The sequence below is a fragment of the Metarhizium acridum genome, assembly GCF_019434415.1.
Source record: "Metarhizium acridum strain ARSEF 324 chromosome Unknown scaffold_31, whole genome shotgun sequence".
NCBI lineage: Eukaryota > Fungi > Ascomycota > Sordariomycetes > Hypocreales > Clavicipitaceae > Metarhizium > Metarhizium acridum.
This window is the reverse complement of record NW_027094018.1, coordinates 2,525,826-2,542,880: the sequence shown is the minus strand read 5'-3', so window position 1 is coordinate 2,542,880 and position 17,055 is coordinate 2,525,826. Positions and strand designations below refer to the sequence as shown.

General features: G+C 50.8%; 4 protein-coding genes across 5 annotated transcripts; 2 read left to right on the top strand and 2 right to left on the bottom strand.

The window, feature by feature from the left end:
• Positions 1 to 3,677: 3,677 nt before the first annotated feature.
• On the bottom strand, positions 3,678 to 6,006 carry J3458_005666 (uncharacterized protein). Its single transcript, XM_007811966.2, has 2 exons — positions 5,392 to 6,006; positions 3,678 to 5,334 (listed from the first exon to the last, which is right to left on the bottom strand). The coding sequence occupies exons 1-2, from the start codon at positions 5,465 to 5,467 to the stop codon at positions 4,085 to 4,087; spliced, it is 1,326 nt and encodes a 441-aa protein (XP_007810157.2). The 5' UTR covers positions 5,468 to 6,006; the 3' UTR covers positions 3,678 to 4,084.
• A 5,031-nt stretch (positions 6,007 to 11,037) lies between these two features.
• Positions 11,038 to 11,421, bottom strand: J3458_005665 (uncharacterized protein; the record flags this gene model as incomplete). Its single annotated transcript, XM_066118934.1, has 1 exon — positions 11,038 to 11,421. The coding sequence occupies one exon, from the start codon at positions 11,419 to 11,421 to the stop codon at positions 11,038 to 11,040; it is 384 nt and encodes a 127-aa protein (XP_065976456.1).
• Positions 11,422 to 11,614: 193 nt separating this feature from the next.
• Positions 11,615 to 15,594, top strand: CHS3_1 (Chitin synthase, class 3). Of its 2 annotated transcripts, XM_066118932.1 has the most exons (4): positions 11,615 to 11,759; positions 11,823 to 12,546; positions 12,626 to 15,157; positions 15,211 to 15,594. In XM_066118932.1, exons 2-4 carry the CDS (start codon positions 12,454 to 12,456, stop codon positions 15,346 to 15,348), a joined length of 2,763 nt encoding a protein of 920 aa, XP_065976454.1. In that variant the 5' UTR covers positions 11,615 to 11,759; positions 11,823 to 12,453; the 3' UTR covers positions 15,349 to 15,594. The 2 variants fall into 2 exon arrangements, with proteins under 2 accessions (XP_065976454.1, XP_065976455.1); XM_066118933.1 differs by having other exon boundaries at positions 12,626 to 15,528.
• A 403-nt stretch (positions 15,595 to 15,997) lies between these two features.
• On the top strand, positions 15,998 to 16,929 carry UBC12 (NEDD8-conjugating protein ubc12; the record flags this gene model as incomplete). Its single annotated transcript, XM_066118931.1, has 4 exons — positions 15,998 to 16,018; positions 16,099 to 16,192; positions 16,341 to 16,630; positions 16,777 to 16,929. The coding sequence occupies 4 exons, from the start codon at positions 15,998 to 16,000 to the stop codon at positions 16,927 to 16,929; spliced, it is 558 nt and encodes a 185-aa protein (XP_065976453.1).
• Between the last annotated feature and the right edge of the window lie 126 nt (positions 16,930 to 17,055).

Sequence of the window (17,055 nt, the reverse complement as noted above, 5' to 3'; positions counted from 1 at the left end):
CTTCTGCATTTTTTTTAGTCTGATGAGCCTTCAGAGGCCGTCAGACCTAGCTGAAATCTACTTTGAAAGTATGCCACGCGCCAGAACTCTCCATCAACGACAGAGTATATCCCAGGCACGCTTTGTGCGTAGATATCAAGCGGAACCCTGCCTACACATGTCGCCTTGTTTGTTTTTACCACCACCACCTCTGCATGGCTTTCAGTCTGTATTTGGGAAATTGGACATTAGCAACATCACTGCGATTATTCAAACCATACATACAAGAGAAATGATGCAACACAGCTGAGCCGACCGGACATTATGGAAACACATCATTATCGCTTTGGGAACGGAACCAGAAAGGCTCACATGGGGGACAATACAAGAATTTACCACCTCGTATGCAGACCAAGAGCCATCTAGGGACGGTGATGACCATGATTTATCAGGGGGGTTGACCTCCTGGAGGACTTCAAGACCTCGTTGACTGCTGAGTCCCCAATGGCGCCCCCAGAACGGACTGGAACGAAAGAATTGATGCTTGGTTAGTGACCAAGAGGGAGTAGATGACTTCCATGTTGTTGTATGTGGATTGAGTGGGTGTTGAAGGAAAGCAAGAGATTGATCAACCTGTGGAAGAACTCATTCTCTTCCCAGGACGTGGGAAGGTAGCCCCTTCCTTTTCCATCACCAAGGCAAATGCCCTCCTCGGTACCTCTCCTGATCTCCTGACCTGGGCCATGGACACGATGAATTGCAAGTGCGATTCTCACGAAACAGGAAGGAGTGCATGGACGGTCAAGTGGTCTACAGAATTCAAAATTTCACCAACTCATGGTCCGTTGCTGTAGATTCAACTGCTGGCTGCAGTACAACATTACAGGCTCAAAGCGTTTATACCATTGGATTCAATCCACTTGACGCTGTAAAAGAAGATTATTTCACTTGATCGATTGCTACAGGGCTGGATTTTCAAGGCCATGTTGACGTCTCTTCGAGCTATGTCGTCCCCATTTTGGTGCCCCACGGCCTTCCAACGAACATCGACACGGCACTGACGCACTCGTTCCGCGGACTTGCTGACTTGCTGCCTCAACAAGCTGCAGAACATATTTCACGGCGTCAACGGTGTCTATCGTATCCAGCCAGTACATGCCATTTGTGTTGTCAACCGACGCCGGTCCGGCATTCAGTCAAGACCCGATTCAACCTCCGTTACTCCGCGTCGAATCCAAAGCCAATACGCACCCTTCTGTCAACCCAAACAAAGAAGTGCAGATCATGCCCGAAAACCTCAATTGCCGCTATACTTGCATGTTGTCAACAACAGCGCTGATGCTAAGCCCGATTCAAGAAACCACACAATATCTGCAGCGTTGTTGGTCATGTTGCAACCCCCGGAAGCTATGTATATGGACCTACATACCTTTGTCCTCTTCCAATTCACCAGATTCCACGATTGTTCCGTTATATACAAAGGCCCAAGGGTTCTTGTCTGGGTAAATTTTTGGGTGTGTAAATTCGGTCCAAGGTTTTTTTTACTAAATACCCTGGACGCTAAGACCGGCGTCAGCGGTAGATGTGCCGCTGTGGATACCTTCCGCTGAAGATCATACATGTCTTACTACTCACAAGCATGGGCATAGTACTAGTTCCAATCTGACTGTTATCTCCTCCACGAGAGTCCCGCACGTCTGAGATATTCCGCCCAAAGAGACGTTACATGGAAATCACCAAGATTTCAAGAACAAAAAGAGAAAAAATTGGCGTTGCAACTACAATTGGCTGCTCACAACCCCCCCACGGCGACGACCCGCCAACTTGGCCATGTCTCTCCACAACAGGTTGTACACCACTTTCAGCACGGTCAACTCTGGGAGCCGACTCCGCAGCCATTATTACGTATAGTCTCGTCTCCCCAGGTCGCCGACGTCCTTGTGATTTCGTCGCGGCGCTCTGACCACGCCTTCCGCATCCTAGTCCTGTCATTGTCCCCGTTCCTCAAGCTTCTCCGCTCTGAAACGCGCCTCTTTCTTGTGTCACAGATGCAAAAGGGGGTGTTAAGCTACGCTTTAACCTTTCTTTTATATGGCACTGACGTTCCAATGGCTCCATTATAGACTGGGGCCGGGTCTTCAAGTTCCTATCATGTCATGGGGCGGTTCGTTGACCCATGCATGGCCTTCAGATATGTAGGCCGAGCAAGGAGCCCACTTTCCATCTCCACGAAACAAAAAGGAAAATAAAAACGCCCGCGTGGCATCGAGTCCATCATTGTCCCATCTAGTTCGGGGGTTGAGCTGAGTCAAAAAGTGGCAAGCACGCCGGCAACGGCATTGTATAGTGCTTGTCAGTAGCGTATCGTGTCCTACACTGCGGAAGCAAATAGTAGCCAAGTTTCCCAATATAAGAACTCGCAAACATCGAATCATAATTGGTGCCTTGTGAATCTGTGGTGTAAAAGCACGATCCTGTTATTCCCACATCCCCCAACGCCCGAAAAGATTGGGTGAAAAAGCCCGCCCGCCTAGCATGGCCTCCAAATGAGCAGTCGTATCAATTTCTCCTCCTTACCAATTGTACATGTCCCGACCATCCAGGTTCCCGCGCATTAATTCACTCACCAACAGCAACCGCCGCGTCCCTCCGCTTCCAACCTGCCCGCGTGTGACAATGCGTGTGACCGCATATCCCTTTGAATGCTTTAAGGTGCCACCTTCGTACCGAACAAGGATGTCAACCAATAAAAAACCTTAATATGAAAGATACATAACCCCACTAAGAAATAGTATGATGGTATAAGTACCTGTAATCTCCCTGCTTACAAAGAGCTACATCGCACTTATCGCAGCCCTGAAGGTTTAGTGGCTGACCTTGTTGCCAAAAAGGTACCCGCTAGGTATCGCAGAAAAAGTGGGGCCGTTACAAAGGTGGCACCTTAAAGCATTCAAAGGGATGCATGCGCTCGCCCATCTCATCCCCAACTTCTCCCGGTCGACCGCGCCGGTGGCTCGTGCTGTTCGTCCCAAGATGAGCCGACCGACTCCCCTCTGGAGAGAGGTGCGTCAAACGCCTGCAGCCATGTTGGTGCCGCCGCATCAACCGCATGCCAAAAAAACCTGATTATCCCCGGCAAAGGGCCTGCCCGGGTTCGCTGAATCGCCGACGACGCTTCGTCACGGGTGGCATACAGAGAGTCAGTACGGAGTAAATTGCGGGATTCCTATTCTGAAAAAGAAGGAGAGAAAGGAATGGAATACCGCGACTATGGCCGTACGCCCCGTGCGCAAATCTGGTAGCGACAGGTGATTATCAAATCCGTAGTCTGCAAGTTCAAACTGGTACGTCTGCGGCCGCAGTGCTCTGACGCCCAGTACCAGCGCGATGCCTCGCCTCATGCTCCACGAGCAGGCTAGTACTATTAGTTTCACGGTGCCCGTTCTCAGATAGCCCCCTTGCAGGTATACACAGCTGCCATTATTGACCATCTCGAATTGGTATACGTGTCCTGCCAGGTCCAGCATGTCGTCTGGCAGAGTGCAGCTGAACCGTTGCTTCGACAGCTCGGCGCACTTCTCCAATTTAAAGCAACATGAGCCGAAGACAACCTATCCTAATGATATTGAGCTGAAACCAGCTTATTCTTGTTTGCGGCCTCTTAAATTGTACCGCCTCACCATTTCACATCGGCATGCGTCGTCTCACAACGAGGACTATCAATTATTGTTAAACTTATTTCCGCCACTACCCTGGCAATCAAGGCACATTGAAGACGCCAGCACATCAAAAAGTTGGCGTCCGTGCAAAGACTGACCATCATTTCTATTCCAAAGAAATAAATAAACACACATGGTAGGGGATAAGTACTACTAGCTTTGATATGCCGTTCTTTCATCCGTTCCCAGTCAAGTATGTACCAAGTGGCGCCGTAACCTTCGTAACCCAAAATTTCCGTCCCGCTAGAAGAATATAAAAGCATACTGAATCCCACTGTCATCATCAGCCCAAAAAGAATATATATATAGTTGGTAGACGATGTCGAGGGTGAATCATGATTTGCCGCTACAAGCTTATAAATGGTTGATAAATGTCTGCGACTCCATCATTCCTTAGTGGCGTGCTCATCGCCAAAGGGACTCCGACCACGATCACCAGAGCCGGGTCTGTCGGTCTTGTCGACGCCACGACGCTCTTCGGCCTCTTCCATCACAGCGCCTAGAGTAGGAGTGGCAATGGCATTGACCTTGCGCTCCGGTGGGTCCGAGAATGGTCCTTGATCGTTTGACGGCGATTCTGCAACAATTGGGATGGCACCTGAGCTATCCTTGGACGAAGTAGCAGACACCAAAGATGTTGACGAGACGCTGGCATCAGACCTAGCCGCAATTTCAATCTTCTTCAATCCACTGCCAAGCTTGACAACCTGGGCACGCCCGTGTTGAGCGGTGTTTGCGTTATTCAGATATGTTGAGCCGACACTAAAGTTGCTTGCGCCGCTGTCAGGTCGACCGCCACCAAATCTCTCAAAGTCAATGGCAGGTACGGGAGGCGCGCCGGGAGCGCCAACAGCAGCGGACTTAACGCTGACAACGGTGGGCTTAGCGCGCATGCCCGTTTGAGCGGGTGTCTGAACCTGAGCCTGCTTGCCGTAGATTGTAGATGCGATACTGGATCGGGGTGCATACGAGGTGCGGTCGGAGAAGGACGAGATGCCCGAGTACGTCGAGTCACGAAGGTTGCCCGGAACAAAGAAGTGCTGTTCATCCTGACTACTATGACGGCTGCCTTCGGAGTGCTGCATAGGGATCGGGGGAACGGGAGGCACAAGGACGGTGGGCGAGGTGGGCGTAGCGCGGTTGGTAACACCGGGGATATAAGCAATCTGAATAATATTTGATGCTCGTGTGAGGACCGTTGAAGCGATGGAATGAACTGTGTGGGTTGACGAGCGACGCGTCATTCTTGAAGCATCGTCCTTCTCGACGTGGCGGGCAGGATTGATTTCCGACTCGTAAACGGACTGATGAGGGTTCGATGCCCGCTTCGGTTTGATGACAAATTTCCAAATGAGAAACGTGATAATAGCTATAGCGGCAATACCACCAACGACGCCTCCTGCGATTGGCCCTGCGCTGGGACCACCGCTGTCCTTACTACTGCTACCACCATTCTCGACTCCGTTGCCAGCCGAATCATCTCCTACGCAGAACGCCTTTGCGCATTGTGAGCAGGTGACGGGTACGGTATACTGGCAGCTTTCGCCCGCGGGGCAGGCTGGGCACTTGAGCTTCGACTTGTCATCGCATTGAACACAGTTGCCGTCTCGTCGGTCGAAGCTGAGGCGATTGAGAACTGCGAAGACGTTAGCGTAATGTCGAATACAGAGGACTGTCACGCCGGGGTACATACTCTCATCTACCTCTGCCAAGTCCCTAGCAATGATATAAGGTGTTTGGCCAATCATTTCGGGAGCGGTCAAGGACATCAATGATGAGTTCTCGACGGTGTGATGCGGTGTGTGACGCGAGATGAGTTTACAGCTCACGGTAAACGCTGGACGAAAACTACCAAGGCCTCAGAAGACGAATGATGGTTTCGGCGAATCTCGGAGCGGCACAGCCGACAGGATATCCGTAACGAGGTATGCAATGACACAATTTACGGCGTTAGGGTCGTTTGTCGTTGAGGGGAAAGCGAAATAGCAACAGAGGAATCGGAAGCAGAGATTTAGATAGCGAGAGTGGACGGAGAGACTGGCTCTTTTGACAGGGAAGGAAAGGAAAACGATGGAAAAAGAATTTTGGGAGATTTTTTTAAACGAAAGACATCATCGACCTTGGCGACTGAATGGACTGAAGAATGAAAGAGTACTCTGTCTCGATGGCAGCCGAAAAGCAGGCGATTTGAACGGTTCGCGAGGCGGTGGTAGGGTTGAGTCGAGGTAACGAGAGGTGGATGGCGAACGAAGCAAAGACAGCCAGTGCAGGTCTCACCCAAGCGGAGACGGGAACATTGAAGGGACAAGTAACTCCCTAAGTGTACGTACCCCGTAGGCAAGGAGGAAACGACGGGACCAGATTGCACCACCAGGCCAGGGAGGTGGGCCAGGCACACACCCCCATTCGGGTTGCGGATTGCGGGTTGGGCGAGATGCGCCAGAGCTCCTCGATGCTGATTGGCCATACCAGGCAGGCGGCAGACCTTCAAGCAAGCACTAGCACGCTTCTGGACACGGAGTAGCGAAGCAATTAAAGTAGCTCAACACAGTGCGCCCTGGACGCAGCCGGCCCCTGCACGTGGCGCCCGATAGCGAGGAACGCTTCAGGTACAGGCTGGACGACACTGAAGCCCGTGCCGGAGAGTGCGCCAAGGAGCCCCGCTCCGTGCAACGGTGGACGCGCAATATGGTAGAGGGACAACGCGGGTTGCAAAAAAGGCCGCACACCCCGCACCCACAACCACACACACAGGTGTGCGGCCTTTTTTGCAGCCCGCGTGAGGAAGCACTCGAGGGCCCAGTCCCGGGGACAGTGCGGATCATGACTTGTGCTGGATATTGGCACGGCCCAAAGCAGCTTCCGTCTTTGTCTCCTTGCGATGGGAACTACGGCAGTGTACGGAGTAGTTCGGTGCGCCGTCATCTCATACCCGGAAGAACAGATGGAAGCTCGCAATTGCATTCGCAGCTCACTGGCTGGCGCTAAGAGGAGAAGTCTGGTACAGTATGCAGCCGTTCGCATGGCAGTCATGCGTCGTCAAGCAGACTGAACCTTGAGTCCTTTTGCTGTCGAGTGTCGCCAGCAGGAATGTGGCCTTCGCGATCGATAAAACTCCAATACTTGCAGCACCTCACAAAAGTATAACTGGCGCACGGAACGATAGCATGTGCCCTTCCGCTCTTTGTCGTGTCGCGGCATTGTCCTGTCCCAAGAATTGACTGCAGCGCACGGGTGATGGGCCCGGTCTGGTTTCACCACCATCCGAACATTCACCAATCCAAAGTGCGGCCGTTTCACAGACGAGGTTAAATTCACGAAGCAGTAAACACTCTTACTCGATCAAATGGTCCGTGGGCACAAAAACTCTTCATAAGCCATCTCATCCAGCCGACCAAGATGCCTGCTTGGCCCCAATGCTAGCTAGTATTGCATCTGGATAAGCCCTTATGCGCATAAAAGCCCCGTCTCCAGTCTTGAATCCCCTCGACGAACCAGAAGGCCCAGAGCCCAGATTTTCGAGGCGGCATTCTTGTCAAAGCTGGGGGGACGTGGAGAAGCGAGCGGATCCCCTCGTGCTTTTTGCCTGTTGAAGTCGAGTAGATCTTTTCGGCTTGGTTTTGAAACGTGTGGCACGGCCCATTATATATGCCATTGTGAAGGTGAAGTTACTTCAAAACAAGATTATTTGTTGAAAAACATTGTCTGGCCTTGGCATTTGTTTACAATACATGAGGATTCCCTCCTCCACGGCGCATTTCTCTGACTTGTTTTGATGTGGCGAGGCTAAGGGTTACTTATGGGTAGGTACATACGTACCTACCTAGGTAGGTAGGTAGTTATCTCGGAGGCGGGAATTGTTTCGCAAGCCAACAACATAAGAGACTGAAAAGCACCTATTTCTGACTCTCTGACTCTGGCAGATATCATCGTTGTTGTCCATGGGCGTACTGCCCCGACCGACCACACATGGTCAACAAACGCTCGCCATAGGCCTCACATGTCCGTTGTCCCGCCCGGCTGCCACGAGTAAAGTATAAACATCCAGATGTCACCATTAATCGGTACAGAGTCAAAAGGTTTCAAGTGGACCATTCTCAAAGCCGCCAATCGCTGGCCGAGCCCAAAGTCCGACGCTGAACTTAGCTTTATATATCGTCCTCTTCGAACCCACATCATGCCAACTCAAACTAGGTTTATTAGCTAATTATTCACATATCAACATATCAAACTCTTCAATGCTCTGCCAGTACTACGCTGCTTTTAGTGCACATCTGTTAGACCATGATGCTTCACATGGCTGAAGCGTGTCGCCCTCTACGACCCTTCCACATATCTAGGTCTGTACCCCATATCGCCTATGGAGTTGCAGGTCAGCGTCCCTCTGTACGCAAAGAGACCTACAATCTTTATTGCAATCTGATCAACACGCAGCCCGCTTCCCCCTTGCAATGGAGCGCTCCATGCCAAGACCAGCAAGGGCAGCCAACGGCGTGAGAGTTCCTACGAGCTACTAGAGGGGAACAATGCGGCCACAGACATAGAACTGGAAGAATTGGCATCCGAATCACAGATAAATGGAAGTATACTTGACTGTCCAAAACTCTAGGTGTTTCTAGATTTGACCTTCTAGTCACGTCTGGGGGATCCAGGCGCGGCACACCACGTCCCTTCCCCGGTTCAACGTAGAACCTCAGAGAGAACACAGAGACACGAGAAGCCCTCTGAGACATGCCACGCCGAGTATGAGTCTCACTAAGGTGCGAAATGGGCAAGGCGTCACTTCTCAGCAAATGGCTCAAGGCGTCTCGCCTACAATTACGCCAGGGACTCGTCTTTCAGAGGTAAATTAAACCACGAGAGGAGAGCAATTGCATAATAATTGGCATTACCTAGGTTCGTAGAGTAGCTAGCTACCTAGGTAGTTAGTGAGGTCTCAAGATCCGGACCCATCAGAGCATGCAGTTTGCAACAGAGCTTTCGAGTATTGTAGTATGGTCAGATGCCCCGGAAACGCCGCAACCTAGAACACCGGAGCGCATGCTGTTGCCGGCTATTTCTATTATCGCCCAAGCCTTTGTAAACAAGACATTTTTACCTCTGCCTGCTACTTGCTCGGTGCTTCCGTTCCGTTGCCAGCTCCGTCAGTCCTGAGTGGCCTAGGAAACACTGGGGGGGTTGTTCAGTCTTATCACAAACCGTGGCATTTATTTGCAGCAAGTTGTGCAGCATGTCTTGCCTACACCAGCAGCAGGTTTAGCCTTACAAGACTTCAGCCAACGCTCTGAATTGGGATAGTTGAGCGATTGGACTGGTTGATTCACACGCTGAATGTTGTAGCAGGAGGCGTGACGCATCTCAGCATTTCACAGGATTTCTTGCGCATTGTTTCTTCTTCCAACTTGTGTAAGACACTGTATATCGGGGGTTTACAGGCTCATCGAGAATCCAGATATTACTATTCAAACACGGTGCTTCTGTGGAACACGTCATTTGGAGGCGTTTCCATCATATTGCCTGTCTTTACCAGACTCCTCGTATGGGGAAGGTGTGATTCTATATCGTCGTTTTTTTTTCCTTTTCTCTTTGCTCACTCGCATTTTCACTTGTCAGGCCCCGTCTCGGGCTGTCGATATTCGATGATACAAGGCAAAATTAGCCACTCAACGGTTACGCACTATTTCGATACAAGCCATAACCGGCCTAGGTAACAGGTTCATATAGATGAGGTGGTTACCCTAATCACAATAGACGTTGGGGTGCTCCCCTAAGGTCAGTACGAGATAGAAACCGACTACAATTATCTGTTCTTTGCAAAGGACGCTACAGACGAATCTGACCACAACATTTGAACGTGAGAAGATGCGGATGAATATGGCTTCTGGTATTTGCAGTGGCAACCCGCTAAGCAGCATCCCGGCACACACTGTCTTTTGGCACAGCCAATGTTGACTAGTTTGATTACGACCAGTGTCTTAAATAGACATCATCACTGGTCTATCATACAGCAGGGCGAGCCCTTTTCGGGGTCTGTTGGCAAATGTTGCCTCAACTGCCGCGGAACATGCTTACCCCAAAACCTGGAATTATTTAACCTGAGATAATTGTGAGCAAATTCCACTGCTCTTCCCATAGGGAATAGGGGCATCCTGACCGTATGTTAAACGTGATTAATCAAGTGAGGCTCTACCACTGCGTCTATCGCTTACGGCGTATCTGCTTGCAGAGGTTTGTGTTACTACGCGACCCAACGTGGGTAGCAGCAAGCATCGACCATTACCATCCCAAGATACGGCACCCACGGGCCGAGTACACCGCCTCCACAGAATGCAATGGACCAGCCACTTTGAAGGACTGAGGTTGAGGTTGGCTCCACGGGAGAGATCCACCAGTGCTATTTTTGGGACTTTTCTGGGAGCCTCTCCCCCCCCCTTCAATCTTGTCGCACTTACCCGATGCTCTGACATGAGAAAACGTGCAGAAAAAAACTTCGTGGCAGGGCTTGGTTTGTGAGAATGTGATGTGACGGTGCCAAACGTTGCGTACGGTTTATTCATACTGCAATGTGTTGTAGTTGTACGGAGCATGCCGCAGTGATAGTTTCCACCATGCGAAGATCCCGATCGGTTATTCCCAGAAGACGACAATGTCAGGGCCAGTTAAGGTTTTGGACCATGCCGGTTCTAGTTGGCTGGTCCTTGTTGTCAGCTCTTAGAAGCGTAGCGCACTCCCAGGCGGCTGACAGAGGCTCTGTTTTAATCCCTGGCACATTCATTCTAGCTTGAGGCTGTATTTGCGAATTGAGGCGATTGAGGAAAACAAAGAACTGAATGTCTTTGTGCGCACTTCACGCATCAGGTGATGGGTTTTCGTGGAGATGTACCTAACCCTAACAACGGTTTGGCTTGGGTGGGTGTAGCATGGTTTTGTCCAGACAGCCACTGAGCTGGAAGACGCATGAGACATTTGACCCCGTGAACGCTGAAATTCTTCAGGATGGCAAAGATGGCTACGGAAGTCTGAGGGTTGTTCTAGCCATCCTGTCGCCATCTGCCGTTTCGTCACCTGTTTTCTTTGTACGATCGAATGCTCTTGAGGGTGGTATTCCGTACGCAGCCTCGTGAATATCTTGGTGCCCAGATGTATACCTGCAGTACGGAGTACTCTATGTCCTGTAAATCTATATTTCAACAGGAAAGAATTATTTTTGCCCGGTCTGCTGTGCAACGGTCAGCGGTCAGAGCCAAGCAAAGCTGCCGTGGTCGCGGGCTGTACATGTGGAAAGTGCAAAGACAGAGCCAGGAGAAGGCAGTCCTCTCATTTCATCATCATCCCGCGTTCAACGAACAGGTCCTCCGTACCCCGTACTCGGTGGGAGACGATTCGAGTAGGCCAGTCGATTCAAGGTTCTAGGAAGCCGAAGCACAGAAGGCTGCAGAGCCATCTGGTGGATCTTGGGCAGACAAAGTACGGAGTAGGGTCGAATATTACGCTGTGGGTCCTGCCCGACGTCGTGATTCTCGAAGTTGAAGAGCCGTGGGGACAATGGTTCCCAGATGGAGGAGCTGGCTTGTTGGCTAGACATCTCGAGCAATTGACGCCAAATCAACCGGTGGCAACTGGGATCCACCCCAGCTGCCAAGGCCAGCACCCATTGTTGCCCAGCCACAGCCAGGAAGCGAGCGGCGACAGAGACACGAGTTGACGAGACGGCATTTAGCATTTGTACGGGGCAGCCCGACTCTAGAATGCTGGCACTGGGGGCGAGTTTCCAGCATGACAGGAGAGTGGCTCAGCCCACGCTAGCGCGGTCCCCTAATTTTGGCCCGTGGGCTGGTGCCATTTGCCTCTTGCTGCGCGTCTATGCATTCAATGTTGTATCTTGTTTACGAAGCCCGTCGGGTCCAGTGTTCCATGCGCAATGTTCAAAGTTGCTGCGGCTCACGACGCCGACTTGCTGTCCTGTGCTTATTGCATGTGCTCTATTGACCCGTTCCTGTGAAACAAGGACTGTTGCCCACAAGGACCGTTGAAGCAGGTGCAACGGTTTGCATGCTTTAGGTACCAGTTGACGCATTACGTATTGTTGACCGTTGACAGCTGGAGCTTGCTAATGTCTACCAGTACTTGCGTCAAGCGATCGCCCCAAAAATCTCCCTCTCTGTGTACCATCCCCTGAGCGCGCCGCCTTGTTTGGGCACCGTCATCGTCCGTCGAGTACGTACTTCTTTATTCCCACCTTTGTCCAGGGCCTTGTGTTTGTCTTCTCCTTCTCTCACCATCACCTCTCCATGCTTTGTGGTGCGACTTGCCCCTTTTCTCCCCCATCACCGTCTTGTGCCCAGCTTGCACCATTCGATCTTTGTATTGTATGACGCTGCGCTGAGCCTGTTGCCTTCCTCAGCCGGACACCGCGAGCCTTGCCTAAAACCTAGCTGCGCGGGCGCCTGCTCTTTTTTTAGCCGCCTCCTGATTTGCTTGCCTTGGTTTGAGTGAGATACGCTCCAGCACCGCCATCCTGCCGCGCGGATAAAGTACCTGGGTAGCACTACGTACTTTGTCTGGTACAACCAAGGGGAAAAAACCTCCACTGACACCCCCAAGCTCTCCCATCAGCCATCACTTGGATATTTTTTTCTTTTTTTTTGGTATCTGCCCGAAGCCGACCATAACTTGAGCTTCATCAGTATTTCTACAGAATAGTCACATCTGCGCTCGCTTTCCAGCTCGGAACAACTTCACAACTGATCACACCATGGCGTACAACGGCCACGGTCAAGGCCAAGGCCAAAGCCAAGGCCATGAATACGGGGGACACCCCATGCAAGACCTCCCTTCGGGTAACAACGTGGGTTGACCGTTCTCTCCATCACCTCAAGCTTCAGACCGAGTTCTGCATGAACATGGCTAACCGCAGTCATTCGCAGTATCACATCACTCCTCAGGACCACGATGAGGATGCTCGAGGCTATTTGCTAAATGAGCCCCCGGCACACGGCTATGACCACGACCGTCTCGGAGTTGGCACGCCTCCTGACCGACCAGTCTCTGCCTATAGTCTTACTGAGTCGTATGCTCCCAACGCATCACAGCTCCCTCCAGCTGGCTCTGGTGGCTTTGGTGACAATGGCTTTGGTCAGTATGGACAACCTCAAGGTTTCGGCGGCCCTTATGACCGCCCTCTCTCAGCCGTCCACGACGAGGAGGAGAGCTGGATGCAGCGCCAGCAGCAGCCTGGCGGCGTCGGCCAAGCTGGCGGGCTGAGGCGATACAACACGCGAAAAGTCAAGCTTGTCCAGGGCTCTGTCTTGAGTATTGATTACCCCGTACCCAGTGCTATCAAAAACGCCGTTCAGCCTCGCTACCGCGACGTTGAAGGCGGTAACGAAGAGTTCATGAAGATGCGGTACACGGCCGCCACCTGCGACCCCAACGACTTCACCCTCAAGAATGGTTATGATTTGCGACCTCGTATGTATAACAGACATACTGAACTTCTCATAGCCATCACCTACTACAATGAGGACAAGGTGTTGCTGTCTCGAACCCTGCACGGTGTTATGCAGAACATTCGTGACATTGTTAACCTCAAGAAGTCTACTTTCTGGAACAAGGGTGGACCGGCATGGCAAAAGATTGTTGTCTGCTTGGTCTTTGACGGTATCGAGAAGGCAGACAAGAACACTCTCGACGTTCTTGCGACAGTCGGTGTGTATCAAGACGGTGTTATCAAGAAGGATGTTGACGGCAAGGAGACTGTTGCACATATCTTCGAATACACCAGTCAGCTGTCTGTTACCCCAAGCCAGCAGCTGATTCGACCAACTGGCGATAGCCCTCAGAACCTCCCCCCCGTGCAGTTTATTTTCTGTCTCAAGCAGAAGAACAGCAAAAAGATCAACTCCCACAGATGGCTCTTCAACGCCTTTGGCCGAATTTTGAACCCCGAAGTCACTATTCTTATTGACGCCGGTACGAAGCCCAGCCCTCGATCTCTCCTCGCACTGTGGGAAGGCTTCTACAATGACAAGGATCTCGGTGGTGCCTGTGGTGAGATTCACGCCATGTTGGGTAAGGGGGGCAAGAAGCTCTTCAACCCTCTCGTTGCGGTCCAGAACTTCGAGTACAAGATTTCCAATATCCTTGACAAGCCTTTGGAGAGTTCTTTCGGATACGTCTCCGTGTTGCCTGGTGCCTTCTCTGCCTACCGATTCCGAGCCATCATGGGTCGTCCGTTGGAGCAGTACTTCCACGGTGACCACACACTATCCAAGATTCTTGGCAAGAAAGGTATCGATGGAATGAATATCTTCAAGAAGAACATGTTCTTGGCCGAAGATCGTATTCTCTGCTTCGAACTTGTCGCCAAGGCTGGTCAAAAGTGGCATTTGACCTATATCAAGGCCGCCAAGGGTGAGACTGACGTGCCTGAGGGTGCTGCCGAGTTTATCAGCCAGCGTCGACGTTGGCTCAACGGTTCCTTTGCCGCTTCTCTGTACTCGCTTATGCATTTTGGACGACTGTATAAGAGCGGTCACAACATTGTTCGCATGTTCTTCTTGCACATTCAGGTCATCTACAATGTTCTCAATGTCATCTTCTCCTGGTTCTCGCTTGCTTCCTACTATCTCACCACAACTGTCATCATGGATCTGGTCGGTACTCCAGTTGTCGCCTCCAGTAGCGCTGCAGAACACCACGGCTGGCCTTTTGGTGACACTGCCACCCCTATTATAAATGCTCTGCTCAAGTATCTGTACTTGGCCTTTGTTATACTGCAGTTTATCCTGGCATTGGGTAATCGACCAAAAGGTTCCAAGTTTACGTACATTGCCTCGTTCATGGTATTTGGCCTTATTCAGGGATACATTTTGGTTCTCTCGGGATACCTGGTGGCACGAGCGTTCCAGCAGCCCATCTCAGAGCAAATCAAGCTGGACTCCAGTGAAGACTTCGTACGAAGTTTCTTCTCTGGTTCTAGTGCGGGTGGTGTGATTCTCATTGCACTAATCACCATTTATGGTCTTTATTTCGTGGCCTCGTTCCTTTACCTCGATCCTTGGCACATGTTTCACTCCTTCCCGTATTATATGCTTCTCATGTCGACCTACATCAACATTCTCATGGTTTACGCCTTCAACAATTGGCACGACGTATCCTGGGGTACCAAGGGCTCAGACAAGGCTGAGGCACTTCCATCTGCGAACGTTACCAAGAGTGAAAAGAATGAGGTCGTCGTTGAGGAAATTGAAAAGGAACAAGAGGATATCGACAGCCAATTCGAGCAGACGGTTCGACGAGCTCTTGCACCCTTCAAGGAGGTGGAAGAAATCGAGAAGAAGGATGTGGAGGACTCTTACAAATCCTTCCGAACGGGTCTGGTCGTTTCTTGGCTCTTTTCCAACATCTTGCTGGTTGTTATAATTACCAGCGACAACTTTAACTCGTTTGGTATCGGAGTAAGTGGCTTAGTATCATGGCTCGGTTTGCACACGATGCTAACAATTTCTAGAAATCGGCGTCTGTTCGTACAGCCAACTTCTTCAAGTTCTTGTTGTATGCCACGGCTGCGCTGTCTATTGTTCGATTCATTGGCTTCCTGTGGTTTTTGGGCAAGACGGGTCTAATGTGCTGCTTCGCTCGCAGATGAGGCGTACACGGCACGAAAGAATGGACAGCATTTGGAAGGAGGGAATACGGTGGTGTTTGGATGGTATCATCACGGATGTCGACTTGTAGACAAAATTGGCCCATTTGCGAATACCTCTCTTTGTAACGTTTTTGTATCAAAAATTAATGCATGGGAAATATTGATTTTAAACGTATGGATGATGTTAAACGGAGCTTCCTGTTTGTTTCTTTCCTCATCACGAAATCAATGTACCTGTTGAATTGATCATCGAAACTGCGATGACTAACAGTGACTGACGAACCGGAATTGGCAGCGACACAGTGGAAGCCATGACGCGTAAACTTCGGCAAACTTGTGTCAAGTGCGTGCTTATCTTATCTAACCTCGTCATCAGCGGGCTGGTGGGCTGCGGTGCCTGGTGGCGATGGGCCATGACCAACGCCGACATTTCTCTACCTACCAACCCTGCGAAATAAGGTCTCAGCACCTGCGATTAACCGCCCTTCCAACGGCCTGTTGACGGGCATATCCCTATTGCCGTATTACGCTTCTACAGCCTTATTTTTCCGCTTTTCCTCCACTCCCACCTCCGAAAGCATATCGCAAGCTTCTTTGCTTTGAGAGACTTGGGCCCCCTCCTCAGGCGGGCCATTAACGACCAGCCAAGATGTTGAAGATTTGGTCCATGGTATGGACTTCCATCTGTAAATTTCGGATGTCTTGGTGGAATTTTTGTGGCTCTAATTTGATTGTTCTTTCATTTTACAGAAAAAGGAGCAGAAGCAGGCTGAGAATGCGGAGGGTCAAGCCGCCGGTGGGCGGAAGAAGAAAGTTACGGCCGCGCAACTGCGAGTTCAAAAGGGTACGTATGCGTCCACACTGAGCTATCATCGTATTTGATAGCTTATGTACTTGGGGAGAGGATGAGATGGAACAACGCCTTGGTGGGAGATGTAATACCGGTTGAGGCAGATACGGGCGTGCTGACAAAATGATTTTTATTACAACAGATCTCTCCGAGTTATCTCTTGGTTCAACAATGAAAACCGAGTTCCCCGATCCGGACGACATTCTCAACTTTGTCCTGACCATCGAGCCTGACGAGGGCATGTACCGCACCGGCCGGTTCACGTTTGACTTTGCTATTAACCAGAACTTTCCGCACGAGCCCCCGAAAGTAAGGTGCAGAGAGAAGATCTACCATCCGAATATTGATCTAGAGGGCAAGGTATGCCTGAATATTCTGAGGGAGGACTGGAAGCCAGTTTTGAATCTGAATGCAGTGATAGTGGGACTACAGGTATGGATCTATGTCGCTCTGAGCTTGAAACCCTCGAACAGCGGTTCGGATTGGCACGGCGCTTTGGAACTGCTCGGTCAGATTTCGGATCGAGGCTTTGACACAGAGCGCCCATGAGAGGATGGGTTACTAATACTTGGTTGTAGTTTCTATTCCTGGAGCCGAACGCCTCAGACCCTCTGAACAAGGAAGCCGCTGAGGACTTGAGAGGCAACAGAGAGGGATTCAGACGTAACGTACGAACGTCTATGAATGGAGGAACCATCAAGGGTACATCATACGACCGCGTATCGAAGTAGATTAGCCGATCCGGCGGTTCAACGTTGGGGACTGGCAGGGTGAGGTGAAGCTATCTGATGAGGCTGGAAGAGGAAATCTTTGAGAGGGGCCATGTGAAATGACAAAACGAGTAAAATTGGCACAGT

Excerpts from the sequence above, each read along its gene's own strand:
- CHS3_1 (XM_066118933.1), top strand. The coding sequence starts at position 12,454 with ATGGCGTACAACGGCCACGGTCAAGGCCAAGGCCAAAGCCAAGGCCAT. Across the intron at positions 12,547-12,625 it reads ACCTCCCTTCGGGTAACAAC|TATCACATCACTCCTCAGGA; the intron begins GTGGGTTGACCG and ends AGTCATTCGCAG.
- J3458_005666 (XM_007811966.2), bottom strand. The coding sequence starts at position 5,467 with ATGTCCTTGACCGCTCCCGAAATGATTGGCCAAACACCTTATATCATT. Across the intron at positions 5,335-5,391 it reads CTTGGCAGAGGTAGATGAGA|TTCTCAATCGCCTCAGCTTC; the intron begins GTATGTACCCCG and ends ACGTCTTCGCAG.